Source organism: Phyllostomus discolor, chromosome 1 (genome assembly GCF_004126475.2).
Source record: "Phyllostomus discolor isolate MPI-MPIP mPhyDis1 chromosome 1, mPhyDis1.pri.v3, whole genome shotgun sequence".
Taxonomy (NCBI): Eukaryota; Metazoa; Chordata; class Mammalia; order Chiroptera; family Phyllostomidae; genus Phyllostomus; species Phyllostomus discolor.
In genome coordinates, this window is record NC_040903.2 from 180,307,389 (window position 1) to 180,322,026 (window position 14,638).

The 14,638-nt window shown below is 36.2% G+C and overlaps 1 protein-coding gene across 3 annotated transcripts in view; it reads left to right on the top strand.

The window, feature by feature from the left end:
- Nucleotides 1-14,638, top strand: part of STYX (serine/threonine/tyrosine interacting protein) — a 47,662-nt gene that overhangs the window by 20,752 nt on the left and 12,272 nt on the right. For 2 of the 3 annotated variants that reach the window (XM_028506145.2, XM_028506144.2), the window contains 5 exons: nucleotides 4,549-4,609; nucleotides 5,460-5,496; nucleotides 7,775-7,814; nucleotides 7,917-7,967; nucleotides 10,175-10,247. In XM_028506145.2, coding sequence (XP_028361946.1) covers nucleotides 4,549-4,609; nucleotides 5,460-5,496; nucleotides 7,775-7,814; nucleotides 7,917-7,967; nucleotides 10,175-10,247 — 262 coding nt within the window. The remainder of the gene's footprint in view (nucleotides 1-4,548; nucleotides 4,610-5,459; nucleotides 5,497-7,774; nucleotides 7,815-7,916; nucleotides 7,968-10,174; nucleotides 10,248-14,638) is intronic. The other variant, XM_036010106.1, reaches the window with a different exon arrangement.

The following is a 14,638-nucleotide window of genomic DNA, read 5'->3' on the forward strand; positions in this document are numbered from 1 at the left end:
AATTGCTGGATATGGGTATTTAAAATTTTAATAGATGTTGTAAATTGCACTCCAGTGAGTTGGATTAATCTACATTTCTACTATGAAGTGTATGAGAATGACTCTTTTGTTGGTATCTCTCCAACGCAGAATTATAAAACATTAAAGATTTTTCCAAATCTCCTGGACTAAAAAATGACATGTAATGTAATTTTAATTTGCCTTTCTCATTTATCTTGCAATGAATGCTGTTGAACATGTAATGATTTTTAATGTTCTCTATTTTAACTTTATATTTAAAATTAAGAGTATGGTACAAAAAGCTACATAATGAAAATAAGTCTCTTTACTCCTGTAAACCTGGACACTCAGTTTCTCTCCTGAGAAACAGCTGCTATTAAAATTCTTCCTTGAATATCATGCTAGAGATATTTTGTCTGTATAAAAGCATGTATGTTAAAAATATTTTAATATTCTGCTTTATTGTTTGTAAAAATGAAAGCAGCTTGAATGTCCATCAGTTCAAGACACTGTAAAATACAGGGTCCAGCAGAAATAATGCCTGCTTGATTGTGGTTGGTAGGGTAATAATATGGTTATAATAATTTATAGTTTTAATTTGAACATTTCACCTAAAATATCATATGGTATGCTTGAATATGATATTGTTATGTTACAGAATTACATGCTTAGGATTTTGCAATAGATTTCGAATCAAAAAAGGGTATTATTTGTGCTGGACCCTGTATATTGTGGGAACGTACAATAGAATACTACAACCATGAAAAAGAATGAAATATTTCTGTCTATATTGATATGGAATAACTTTTAAGATTTTTTATTTTTTTAATATATTTTATTGATTATGCTATTACAGTTGTCCCATTAACCCCCCTTCATTTCCCTCTACCCTGTACACCCTCTCCCACCCACATTCCCCTCCTTTAGTTCATGTCCATGTGTCATAAGTTCTTTAGCTTCTACATTTCCCATACTATTCTTGCCCTCCCCCTGTCTATTTTCTACCTATTGTCTATGCTACTTATTCTCTATATCTTGTCCCCCTCTCTCCTCCTCCCACTTCCCTGTTGCTAACCCTCCATGTAATCTCCATTTCTTTGGTTCTGTTCCTGTTCTGGTTGTTTGCTTAGTTTCTTTTGGTTTTATTTTAGGTGTGGTTGTTAATAATTGTGAGTTTGCTGTCATTTTACCAGACATGTTTTTTATCTTTTCTTAGATAAGTCTCTTTAACATTTCATATAATAAGGGGTTGGTGATTATGAACTCCTTTAACTTGACCTTATCTGAGAAGCACTTTCTTTATCTGCCCTTCCATTCTAAATGAAAGCTTTGCTGGATAGAGCAGTCTTGGTTGTAGGTCCTTGCCTTTCATGATTGGAATACTTCTTTCCAGCCCTTTCTTGCCTGTAAGGTCTCTTTGGAGAAATCAGCTGACAGTCTGATGGGAACTCCTTTGTAGGTTACTGTCCCCTTATCTCTTGCTGCTTCTAGGATTCTCTCCTTCATTTTTACCTTGACAAATGTAATTATGATGTGCCTTGGTGTGTGCCTCCTTGGGTCCAACTTCTTTGGGACTCTCTGAGCTTCCTGGACTTCTTGGAAGTCTATTTCCTTTGCCAGATTGGGGAAGTTCTCCTTTATTATTTGTTCAAATAACTTTTCCACTTGTTGCTCTTCCTCTTTCTCTTTCTGGTACCCCTATAATTTAGATGTTGGAATGTTTAAAGATGTCCTGGAGGTTCCTAAGCCTCTCCTCATTTTATTGAATTTTTGTTTCTTCCTTCTTTTCTGTTTGGTTGTTTCTTTCTTTCTTCTGGTCCACTCCATTGATTTGAGTCCCAGTTTCCTTCCCATCACTGTCGGTTCCCTGTGCATTTTTTTTTTTCATTTCACTTATTGTAGTCTTCATTTTTTTTTTCATCTAATTTGCAACCAAAATTAACCAATTCTGTGAGCATCCTGATCACCAGTGCTTTGAAGTGTGCATCTGATAGGTTGGCTATCTCTCAGTCACTTAAAAGGATTGGTTCTGCAGCTTTCATTTGTTCTTCTGTTTGAACCATCTCTCTCTCTCTCTTTGTTTTTGGGGGGTCTGGTCGCGCCTGTTATATATGAGGGGCAGAGCCTTAGGTGTTCTCCAGAGCGGAGCAACCCAGTAGCTGGGTTGTGATGCTGTATGTGGGGACAGGGTCTGAGAGGGAACAATGGCACTTGCTCCATTCTCTGTCGGATTTCAGTCCCTTCCACTGCTTCCCCCAAGGAAACTGGACCTTTCTGGTGCTGATTCCCATGTGGGTGGGCTTGTGCACCCCATGGGTCTTTCTAATGACCTCTCCTGTGAGGCTGGGAGTGTCTCCCTGTACCTTAACTCCCACAGGTGTTTTCAATCAGTGCCCCAAGGCTCTATTTCCCAGCATTGGGATCCTGGGTTGGACACGGTGCCTTGCTTCATAATTACCACCTTGCTGGGTCTGCCGGTTGCCACCCCTCAGCCGGGGTCTGCCAGCCACCTCTTGCGCGCCCAGGGTCCGCCCTCTATGGTTTTATGTGCCAGGTCCCAACGCTCTTTGTGCCTTGACCCCTTTGCCTAGCTGCCCAACTCCACCCCTCCTACTGGTCTGGATGAACATGTCTATTTTAATTCCTTGGTTGTCCAACTTCCATACAGTTCAATTTTCTGTCAGTTCTGGTTGTTACTCTGTTTCTAAATTGTTGTTGTCCCTCTCTTGGTTGTGCAAGGAGGCACAGTGTGTCTACATATGCCTCAATCTTGGGCAGAAGTCCCAACTTCTAAGATTTATTAAAAGAAAAATCAGTCTTAGCTGGGTGACTCAGTGATGGGAGTATTGTCCCGTATACCAAAAGGTTGCACGTTTGATTTCCAGTCAGGTTTGATACCTAGGTTGCTGGTTCGATCCTTGCTCAGGGCGTGATCAATATTTTCACATTGATGTTTCTCTGTCACTCACTCTCTCTAAAATCAATAAGCATATCCTTGGGTGAGTATTGAAAGAAAGAAAAATCAAGGTGCAGAACCATGTATATTCTCACTGTATTTAAAAATATATACAAAGCATTAGGCATATATATTCTTGTATATGTATAGAAAATTTCTGGATTAACAGACTAGAAATTTGACAGTCACTGCTTCTGAGAAGGAAAATTCAGGGTCTAGGATAGTATAGGGACCTATTTTTCATTGCAGATATTTTTTATAGTTTAGAACTTTTGGCTACATGTACTAATTTCTCAGTTAATAAAAACTAGTTTTAAAAGATAAATGTCAATAGATTGCTTCTTTTCTAATTGTAAAAGAAATGCTTGTCCTTTATACATACTTTGGAAAGACTGGAATGATACAAAGAAAAATATTTAAGAAGTCATTCATAATTCCACAACCCAGAAGATATTCTTTAGCTAACATTTTGGTATATGTCCTTCTAATTATTTCTATATTGTATATGCGTATTAGGTATACATGCATGTAGACCGACGTATATTACATTTTAAAATGGCATACTAGACATTCGTTTTTAGGACCCTGAGTAGATTCTTTATCCTAATGGAGAACCCTTTCTCCGTAGATTTAGAGTACTTAGACTTAAAGCTTGATAGGTCCACAAGTAGTTTCTGACATTCAAAATGACATGCAGTAAAATATTTTAGTTTGACTCTGAATTAACTTTTCCCCCCGCAAAGCAATGTTTTATATAACCAGTCTACCCAATCACATACTATCATTGTTAGAATCTTTATGGTTTTTACGTTGGACTATCCTTGGATCCTGAACTTCAGCTTCTCTCTGATAAGGCCAGAATGATCATTAAAGAATTCTAATTTTTTAAACAATATTGACTTTAAAAATAATTTCATAACTTATTTATAGTTACGTTAATAAACAGGTCATCATGAATGAGCTAGAATATGGAACTTTTTCACAAAAAAGCCTAGCATATTAATAATGTCTTATGTCTAATGTTTTCCAAAGTGTAAAATTCTAGGAGAGGTGGTCTCGACTTTTTTACCCTGCTGTAGGTTGTTAGTTCAATCAGTGAATGTTTGGCTTACAACTCCATCAGGCTACTTTCTATTTTTATTAGCTCCTTTTCTTTCAGACTTCAGGCTTCTTCCAAATTGTCCTCTATAGGGTTATAAGGAGAGTGGATCACAGGACCATTCAGAGAAGAATCTTCTATTGTAGTCCTAGGGAAGTAGTAGAAATAGAAGAATAACAATAATGAACACAGACACTTTTTGTCTTTATTTTCTAGGTCCACTCTGATTTGGATGAAGGTCTCTTCCTACTTGTGATTTTTCTATTTTAACCAGATAGATTTGTTGTACAAAATATGAGAGAATGTTAGTGTTATTTAAGGCTTTAAATCCTATGTTTTGAGCAATACAAAATCTGTGGTTCAGTTCTTGGGAATATAATACTTTGAAAGTTGTTTTGCATTTTTATTATGGTTGTCTTAAGATTTTAAAGTTTTTTAGTGCACAAAGAATTTTACCTGAAAGTGTGCTTATCACAAAATGTTCTATTTTCAGATATTTAGTTTTGGATATTGCAGATAATCCAGTTGAAAATATAATACGTTTTTTCCCCATGGTAAGTATCAGTATGTTAATGTCATTTAAAATTTATTTATGGCTTGACTGCTTAATTGTGGTGCTAAAACTTTTACTTTGTTATGACTGAAAATTGTGGGATTATATAGTTTTAAAAAATTTATTATTTTTAAAGCCCTGGCTGGTATAGCTCAATGGATTGAGCGCGGGCTGCGAACCAAAGTATCGCAGGTGTGATTCCCAGCCAGGGTACATGCCTGGGTTGCAGGCCACGGCCCCCAGCAACCGCACATTGATGTCTCTCTCTCTCTCTCTTGCTTTCCCCCTCCCTTCCCTCTCTAAAAATAAATTAATTAATTAAAAAAAGAAGCGCTAAAAAAATTTATTATTTTTAAAACCTTTTTATCTCCAAAAATTTGAGAAATTGCACTTTGAATGTATTCAATTCAAATTAAATTTTAGTTCCTATATAATGTTTAGAACCTGAAATAGTTGTATTTGTAGCATTTTGAAAATTCTTTTTTTTGTTGTTTTTTTTTTGTTTTTGTTTTTGTTTTGTTTGATTTTTTTAAATTTATTTTTAGAGAGGGAAGGGAGGGAGGGGGGAGACAGAGACAGAGACAGAGACATCAATGTGCGGTTGCTGGGGGTTATGGCCTGCAACCCAGGCATGTACCCTGGCTGGGAATCGAACTTGGGACACTTTGGTTCCCAGTCCGCGCTCAATCCACTGAGCTATGCCAGCCAGGGCTTTGAAAATTCTTGAATGTAATTTTTATTCATGCATATTAATAGGAAATTATTTTCAGTATACTTTGTTTCATTCTCTATATGTATTTTATGCTTATTAATCCATATGTTTTATTATAACGCATTGTCTCTGCCTTCAGACTAAAGAATTTATTGATGGGAGCTTACAAGCTGGAGGTAAATAATATTACTTAGCTCACGTTTACTTTTAGGAGATTATTTGTTTATTTAATTAGTTAATATTCATTTTAAATTCAGAATATGGAAGTTGTAATTATATATAATAGACTATTCCCAAGTTTGTGTTTTCTTACTGTTTAGTTTGATTATCCTTTCTTTTTTATCTTCTTTTTTTAATATATTTTCTTGATTATGCTATAACAGTTGTTCCATTTTCCCCCTTCACTCCCCTCCACCCTGTACACCCTCTCCCACCCACTTCCCCCTCTTTAGTTCATGTCCATGTGTCATAAGTTCTTTAGCTTCTACATTTCTCATACTATTCTTACCCTCCCCCTGTCTATTTTCTACCTACAATCTATGCTACTTATTCTCTGTACCTTTCCCCCCCTCTCCTCCTCCCACTTCCCTGTTGCTAACCCTCCATGTGATCTCCATTTCTGTGGCTCTGTTCCTGTTCTAGTTGTTTACTTAGTTTCTTTTGGTTTTGCTTTAGGTGTGGTTGTTAATAATTGTGAGTTTGCTGTCATTTTACTATCCGTGTTTTTTTTTAATCTTTTCTTAGATAAGCCTCTTTAACATTTCATATAATAAGGGGTTGGTGATTATGAACTCCTTTAACTTGACCTTATCTGAGTAGCACTGTATCTGCCCTTCCATTCTAAATGAAAGCTTTGTTGGATAGAGTGATCTGGGATATAGGCCCTTGTCTTTCATGACTTGGAATACTTCTTTCCAGCCTCTTCTTGCCTGTAAAGGTCTCTTTTGAGAAACCAGCTGACAGTCTGATGGGAACTCCTTTGTAGGTTACTGTCCCCTTATCCCTTGCTGCTTCTAGGATTCTCTCCTTCATTTTTACCTTGGCTAATGTAATTGTGATGTGCCTTGGTGCATTTCTTCTTGGGTCCAACTTCTTTGGGACTCTCTGAGCTTCCTGGACTTCTTGGAAGTCTATTTCCTTTGCCAGAATGGGGAAATTCTCCTTTATTATTTCTTCAAATACGTTTTCAGTCTGTTGCTCTTCCTCTTCCCCTTCTGGTACCCCTGTAATTCAGATGTTGGAATGTTTAAAGATGTCCTGGAGGTTCCTAAGCTCTCTTTGCTTTTTTGAATTCATTTTTCTCCCTTCTTTCCTGTTTGGTTGTTTCTTTCTTCCTTCTGGTCTACTCTACTGTTTTGAGTCCCAGTTTCCTTCCCATCACTATTGGTTGCCTGTGCATTTTCCTTCATTTCTTTTATGGTAACCTGCATTTTTTCATCTAATTTGCGCCCACAATCAACTAATTCTGTGAGCTTCCTGATCACCAGTGTTTTGAACTGTGCATCTGATAGGTTAGCTATTTCTTGGTCGCTCAAAAGGATGAGTTCTAGGGCACTGTTTTGTTTTTGTGTTTGAGCCATATCTCTTTCCCTCTCTCTCTCTCTCTCTCTCTCTCTCTCTTTTTTTTGGTCTGGTCGCTCCTGTTATGGTGAGGGACAGAGCCTTAGGTGAGGGACAGAGCCTTAGGTGTTCACCAGGGCTGGGCACCCCAGTCACTAGATTGTGACGTTGTGTGTGAGGGCGGGGTCAAGAGGGAACAATGGCGGTAGCTTTGTTCTCTGTGGGACTTCAGTCCCTTCCCTGGGATGCTGGGTTGTGCACTCTGCCTTGCTCCACAATCGCCACCTCACTCGGTCTGCCAGCTGCTACTTGCGTACTCAGGGTCCACCCGCTGCGATCTAGTGCTCCCCAGATGCCCTATGCTCTCCAGGTTGCCTTATGTGCCCAATTCTCCCTGTTCTCCACGCCACGACCTGTGCCCGCGGTGCCCAGCTGCTCGTCTCCGCCCCTCCTACCGGTCTGGGTGAACGGGTCTATTTCAACTTCTTGGCTGTCCGACTTCCATTCAGATAAATTCTCTGTCAGTTCTGGGTGTTATTCTGCCTCTAAATTGTTGTTGTTCCAATCTTGGTTGTGCATGGATGTGCAGTGTGTCCACCTGTGTGCCTCCATCTTGGCTGGAAATCCCTCATTATCCTTTCTTAAATATCCCTATGGAACAATTTTCAAATTCTGGCTCAACTTTAAATCCCTTTAGCCTAAAAGCCTTTTGTATTCTTTACACAGTTAGTGTAAATAAATTGTAACGATTTGAATATTAATAAATATCCAAGTGTTATATATAAAATGTTCAAGAAAAGATTTATTTTAATGTAGTATGGTGCATGGTTTGAATATATTTTAGCTGTAGAATCAGGTCTTTTTCTATCAGAAAAACTATTTCTTATTTTTCAGGAAAAGTTCTAGTCCATGGAAATGCAGGGATTTCCAGGAGGTATGAAGTTTAAGATAATCTCTTTTTTTTTAGCATTTAATTAATAAGTTGTGTTTTCTGTTTGTTTGTTTTTTTTTCTAAAATTATTTTCCCCCTTTTCAGTGCTGCCTTTGTTATTGCATATATTATGGAAACATTTGGAATGAAGTACAGGTAAGAAAATACTCTGAAACCTTGTTACAATTTAAATTCTTACTAAAATGGAGTTTAATGGAGATGTTGGGAGCTTGAAGTTAATATTCTTTTGCTTTTGTTATCTAGTTATGTTTGAATAGGTAGGCCATTATACCCCATGCTTAGTCTCTTAACCTTTGTAGCATGTGTACCTTATCTCCCTAGGCTCAATTTTTGACTTTATGGAGCTGGTGCTGTTATTATTTTAAGAAGCCAAGGTAGTTATAGTTAAATAATTTATGGAAAACTGCTTACTGCTAGGGAATTGGTTAATCTGAGTTTTAAAACTCCTAGACACAGATGTTATTATTTTCCTTGTTTAAGAGACTAATGCATTATATTTTCCTTTAATAGTAGTTGGATGAAAAATTACTTAGAAACTGTTTTAGCTTCTATTCATAATTTAGGATAGTCTTTCTTATCCAAAATTATCTTTTATAAGTATATACAAAGATAAAAAAGAGAGGGGAGGGGTCATGAGCTTCTCACCCCAAAACAAAATCAAACCCTGGCCTTCGAGTATTTTTTTTTTCTTAGTGTGTCTTATTGTATAAGTTAGAAATCTTGTAATCATTGACACCTCCCTTTTTTACTCCCCATCTCCCAAACTGATCTATTACCTAAATCCTGTCTGTTTTATGTCCAAAAATATATTGGATTGGCAAAAAAAGTTCGGTTTTTTCCATAAGATGGCTTTGTTAGTGTCTATTTGTCTTTATCCTCATTCGAAACAGTTTTGTTAGATTGCATTGTGACAGCTGTCAGATCAGCGTGAGTTTTTTAAAGAACTTATCAAAATTGGTGAATTTTTGTGTTGCCATTTTAATACTAAAGATGAATAATACACAATGTTTTCAGCATATTATGCTTTAGTTTTTGAAGAAAGGTAAAAACACACACAAAGATCTGTGCAATGTATGGAGAAGGTGCTGCGACTGATCAAACATGTCAAAAGTGGTTTGTGAAGTTTCTTGGTACTGTTGACATTTTCGCTAAATATTGACATTTTGGCTAAATAATTCTTTGCTATGGGCCTATCTTACCCATTGGAAGATGTTTAGCAGCACCCTTGATCTCTATCCACTAGAAGCCAATAGTGGGAGATAGCTGACATGCTGAAAACATCCAAATCAATAAAGTTATTGGTGAAAATAAAAAATGTGTCTTTTATTTTATAGAAAAAAAAAAAGCCATATGGACTTTCTGGCCAATCCAATACCTGGAGTATCAGTATATCTTCTTCATTATTTAATCATCATTAATCCCCCTAATCCAAGCTCCAGTTGTGTCTCCCTTAGATTCTTCCATCAGGAACCTTCTTAGTGGTCTCCTGTATTCTTTGCTCCAGTCTGTTCTGCAGTGGGAATGGTCTTCTCAAGATAAATCTCGTCTGATTGTATAATCACCTTACCCAAAAAAGCTCTCAAAGGTTTCTGATCCTTAATAATTCTTAACATGGCCAATGAAACTTAAATGGCATGCACTTATCAACCTCTCCGCCTTATACCAAGTTCTCCATTACTCTTCATTTGAGCTATGTTCAGCATTGGATCCACATGTCTGCCACATAGTAAACATTCAGATGTTTGTTTGTTTGTTTGTTTTGTATCCTTTGTGTTTAAATTATAACAGAAAAGTTTGCTTAAAATTGTTAGTTCTTAAAGGAATATTATTTGAATACAAATGCTTTGTTTACTTGATTGAAAAAGATTAGCATTGGGAGACTTTGTTTTATATATTCTCTTTCTTGGTATCTTGTCAGTATAATATTAATAATGAAAGTAACTCCCATTTATTGGTTTTCAGCTATGTTCCAGGTATTATTATAGACATTTTTATCTCATTTAAGCTTCATAACAACAAAGAAGTAGATACATTTCTCATTTGACCAATGGTAATATTTTGAACATGTACAATACTAGGTGACAGATACTATACAAAGTGTTTTACACTTACCATCTCCCATCTTCACAGTAGCCCTCCGAGATGGGAATTATAATTCCATTTTATTGTAATTTGTCTGGTCATACCGTCAGGTTTTCCACTACAACTCACTACCACTCTGGAGTATAAGCTGTATGAGTAGGATTTCCTACTTTAGGTAAATTTTTAGATAGGTTTCTATTTTAGATGAATTCTGGAAAAATTGATTCATGAGCAAATAACAATTTTTTTTCTGTTTTCAGAGATGCATTTGCTTATGTTCAAGAAAGAAGATTTTGTATTAATCCTAATGCTGGATTTGTCCATCAACTTCAGGTAACTTTTCTTCCTCTGAAGAAAGAAAGTAGGATAATTAAAATCTTATGTTTGTGTAATTTAGGTACAGAATTTAATTCATAAATACTTAAAAATTGCTGTAACCTGCTTTTATTCTTTTTTCAAGTTCACATTTCTATTTAAAAGAATTTTCTTTTTTTAAAATTAAATTTATTGAGGTGACGTTTAGGACCGACAATACAGGTTCCAAGTGTACATTTCTGTGGTGCATGATCTGCATATTGCATTGTGTGCCCACTACCCACACATTCAGACCATGCTCTGTCACCACATATGTGGCCCTCTTTATCCCCCCACCTCTGGTGACCTCCATACTGATATTGTTGTCTGTGTCTATGAGTTTCAGTTTTATATCCCACATGTGAAATGATATGGCTTTTGTTTTTTTCTGATTTTTTTTTTCATTTTTCATTTTCATTTTTCATTTTCTGATTTTTTTCATTTATTCTCAAGGTTCATTCATGTTGATACAAATGGCAATATTTCATCTTCTCTTAGGGCTAAGTAGTATTCCATTGTATACATGTACCACATCTTCTTTATCCAGTCTTCTATGAAGCACCCTTTAGTTGTTTCCATGTCTTGGCCACCGTGAATAATGTTGCAGTGAACGTAGGGATGCGTATATATTTGCAAATAAATATTTTCAAGTTTTTGGGTAAGTACCCAGGAGAGGGTTGCTGTGTTACATCGTAACTCTATACTTAATTTTTTGAGGAACCACCAGACTGTTCCAGCAGCTGTACCAGTCTACATTCCCAGCAGCAGTCAGTGGGGGTTCCCATTTCTCCATAACCACCCCAACACTTGCCATTACTTCTCTTGTTGATAATAGCCATTCTAACAAGTATGAGGTGGTATCTCATTTTGATTTACATTTCCCTCATAGCTAATGAAGTTGAACATCTTTTTATATATCTCTTGGCCATTTTATATTTCCTTGGGAGAAGTGTCTGTTCAGGTCCTCTGCTCATTTTTTAATTGGATTGCTTGTTTGGTGTTGTATTGTTTGCAAATATCTCCCATTCAGTTGGTTGCCTTTTTGTTTTCTTGTTGGCTTTTTTTTGCTATACAGAAGCTTTTTAGTTTGATACAGTCCCATTCATTTATTTTTGCCTTTACTTCCCTTGCCTTTGGGGTCAAATTCATAAAATGTTCTCTGCAACCAGGGTCCATAAGTTTAGTACCTATGGTTTCTTCTGTGTAATTTATTATTTCAGATGTTATATTTAGGTCTTTGATACATTTTGAATTCATTTTTGTACATGGGGACAAACTGTAATCTAGTTTCATTCTTTTGCATGTGGTTTTCCAATTTTCCCAGCACCATTTATTAAAGAGGCTTTCTTTTCTCCATTGTGTGTTTTTGGCTTCTTCATGAAAAACTTGCCCATATACATGCGGTTTTATTTCTGGATTCTCAATTCTGTTCCTTTGGTCTGTGTGTCTGTTTTTCTGCCAATACCATGCTGTTTTGATTATGTTAGCTATGTAGTATAATTTGAAGTCTGATAGTGTAATACTTCCAGCTTTGTTCTTTTTTCTCAGGATCACTTTGACTTTAGGGGTCTTCTGTGGTTTCATACAAACCTGATGATGTTTTTTCTTTTAGAAAAAATGACATTCAGATTTTGATGGGGATTGCATTAAATCTCTATATTGCTTTGGGTATTATGGCCAAAAAAGGATTTTCTGAAAATCTGCCATTACCAGAAAAAAGAACTAAAGACAAATTGTTAAATATAAGATAAATAATTCATGTTAGAAATTTCTTCCATTTTTTTTTCTCCAGTTTGGTCACAGAGTTTTGATTTTATACTACATAGAACTATTTTTTAAATTTTATATGCTTTATCTTTCCCGTGATTTTTCAGATTTTGTTGGTGCTTGGACGATGCACTAAAAAAGATAATTATCTAATTAGACAAGTTTAAGTTTTTTCTAAGAAGGAAAATCATACGTTGAGAAATATGCTTGGGCTGATTCCATCCAGTTACGCAGGAATACATCTCAAATTTAGACATCAAATGCATTACAAATATGTGTTGTCTCAGTTACCATACTTTAAATTTTACCTCATTTTTTCTTTCAATTTACTTTAAAATTTTACTTCATTTAAAAGAGAAACGGTGGTATCTCTATCTTTACCTTGTTTGTGTAAAATGTTTTTATTCCATCTTTATATTATAGAACACAAAGCTAACTGTAATTTATAAGTTTCGTTGCCTTTTAATCCTATTGGGAAAAAACATCTTTTTTAAGACTGATTTCTGTACTTGTAAAGTAATATATACTCATTAAAAAATTTAAAATTCAACAATGCCTATGGAGAATACAATGAAAAATCTTAATAGAGTATCTTAAATATCATTCTAAAACAACATATACAACATTACTGTACCTGTAAAATACTTAAGTATATTTTATTGATTATACTATTACAGTTTTCCAATTTTTTTTCTTTTCCTTTATCCCCCTCCACCCTGCACCCAACCTCCCTCTAGCATTCCCCCCATTTAGTTCATGTACAAGGGTCTTACATATAAGTTCTTTAGCTTCTCCATTTCCTATGCTATCCTTAACCTCCCCTGTCTATTTTGTACCTACCAATTATGCTTCTTATTCCCCGTACCTTTTCTCCCATTTGCCCCCTTCTCCCCACTGATTACCCTTCATGTGATCTCCACTTCTGTGATTCTGTTCCATATCTAGTTGTTTGCTTAGTTTGTTTTTGTTCCTTTAGGTTCAGTTGTAGATAATTGTGAGTTTGTTCTGTTTTTACTGTTCATAGTTTTTGATCTTCTGTTTCTTAGATAAGTTCCTTTAACATTTCATATAATAAGGGTGTGGTGATGATGAACTCCTTTAACTTGACCTTATCTGGGAAGCACTTTATCTGCCCTTTCATTCTATATGAAAGCTTTGCTGGATAGAGTAATTTTGGACATAGGTCCTTGCCTTTCATGACTTGGAATACTTCTTTCCAGCCCCTTCTTGCCTGCAAGGTTTCTTTTGAAAAATCAGCTGCTAGTCTTATGAGCACTCCTTTGTAGGTAACTATCTGTTTTTTTCTTGCTGCTTTTAAGATTCTCTCCTTATCTTTAATTGTGGGTAATACAATTATGATGTGCCTTGGTGTGTGCTTCCTTGGGTTCAACTTCTTTGGGACTCATTTGAGCTTCCTGGACTTGCAAGTCTATTTCTTTTGCCAGATTGGGGAAGCTTTCCTTCATTATTTGTTCAGAGAGGTTTTTGATTTCTTGCTCTTCCTCCTCTTCTGGCATCCCTGTGATTTGAATGTTGGAATGTTTAAAGTTGTCCCAGAGGTTCCTAAGCCTCTTCTTAGGTTTCTGTTTGTTTGTTTGTTTGTTTGTTTGTTTTTTTAATTCTTGTTGGTTCATTCTGTCCTGGTTGAATTTTTTTTTTAAAGATTTTATTTATTTAATTTTAAAGAGAAAGAAAGGGAAGGAGAAAGAGAGGGAGAGAAACATCGATGTGTAAGAGAGACATCAATTGGTTGCCTCTGACCTGGCCCACAACCCAGGCATGTGCTCTGACTGGGAATCAAACTGGCAACCTTTCTGTTTGTGGCCATCACTCAATCCACTAAGCCACACCAGCTAGGGCTGAATGTTTATTTTCTCCTTTTGTTTCAAATCATTCGTTTGATTCCCAGTTTTCTTCCCTTCACTGTTGGTTCCCTGTATATTCATTTCACTTTGTATACAGCCTCACTTCTTCCTTTATTTTGTGGCCTTAGTCATTTCTGTGAGCATCTTTTTTTTTTCAATATAGTTTATTGATTATGCTATTACAGTTGTCCCATTTTCCCCTTCACTCCCCTCTACCCTGCACACCCTCTCCCACCCACATTCCCCTCCTTTAGTTCATGTCCATGTGTCATAAGTCCTTTAGCTTCTACATTTCCCATACTATTCTTGCCCTCCCTCTGTCTATTTTCTACCTATTGTCTATGCTACTTATTCTCTATATCTTCTCCCCCTCTCTTCTCCTCCCACTTCCCTGTTGCTAACCCTCCATGTGTGGTTCTGTTCCTGTTCTAGTTGTTTGCTTAGTTTCTTTTGGTTTTGCTTTAGGTGTGGTTGTTAATAATTGTGACTTGGCTGTCATTTTACTAGACATGTTTTTATCTTCTTTTTCTTAGATAAGTCCCTTTAGCTTTTCATAAAATAAGGGCTTGGTGATGATGAACTCCTTTAACTTGACCTTATCTGAGTAGCACTGTATCTGCCCTTCCATTCTAAATGAAAGCTTTGTTGGATAGAGCAATCTTGGATGTAAGTCCTTGCCTTTCATGACTTAGAATACTTCTTTCCAGCCCCTTCTTGCCTGTGAGGTCTCTTTTGAGA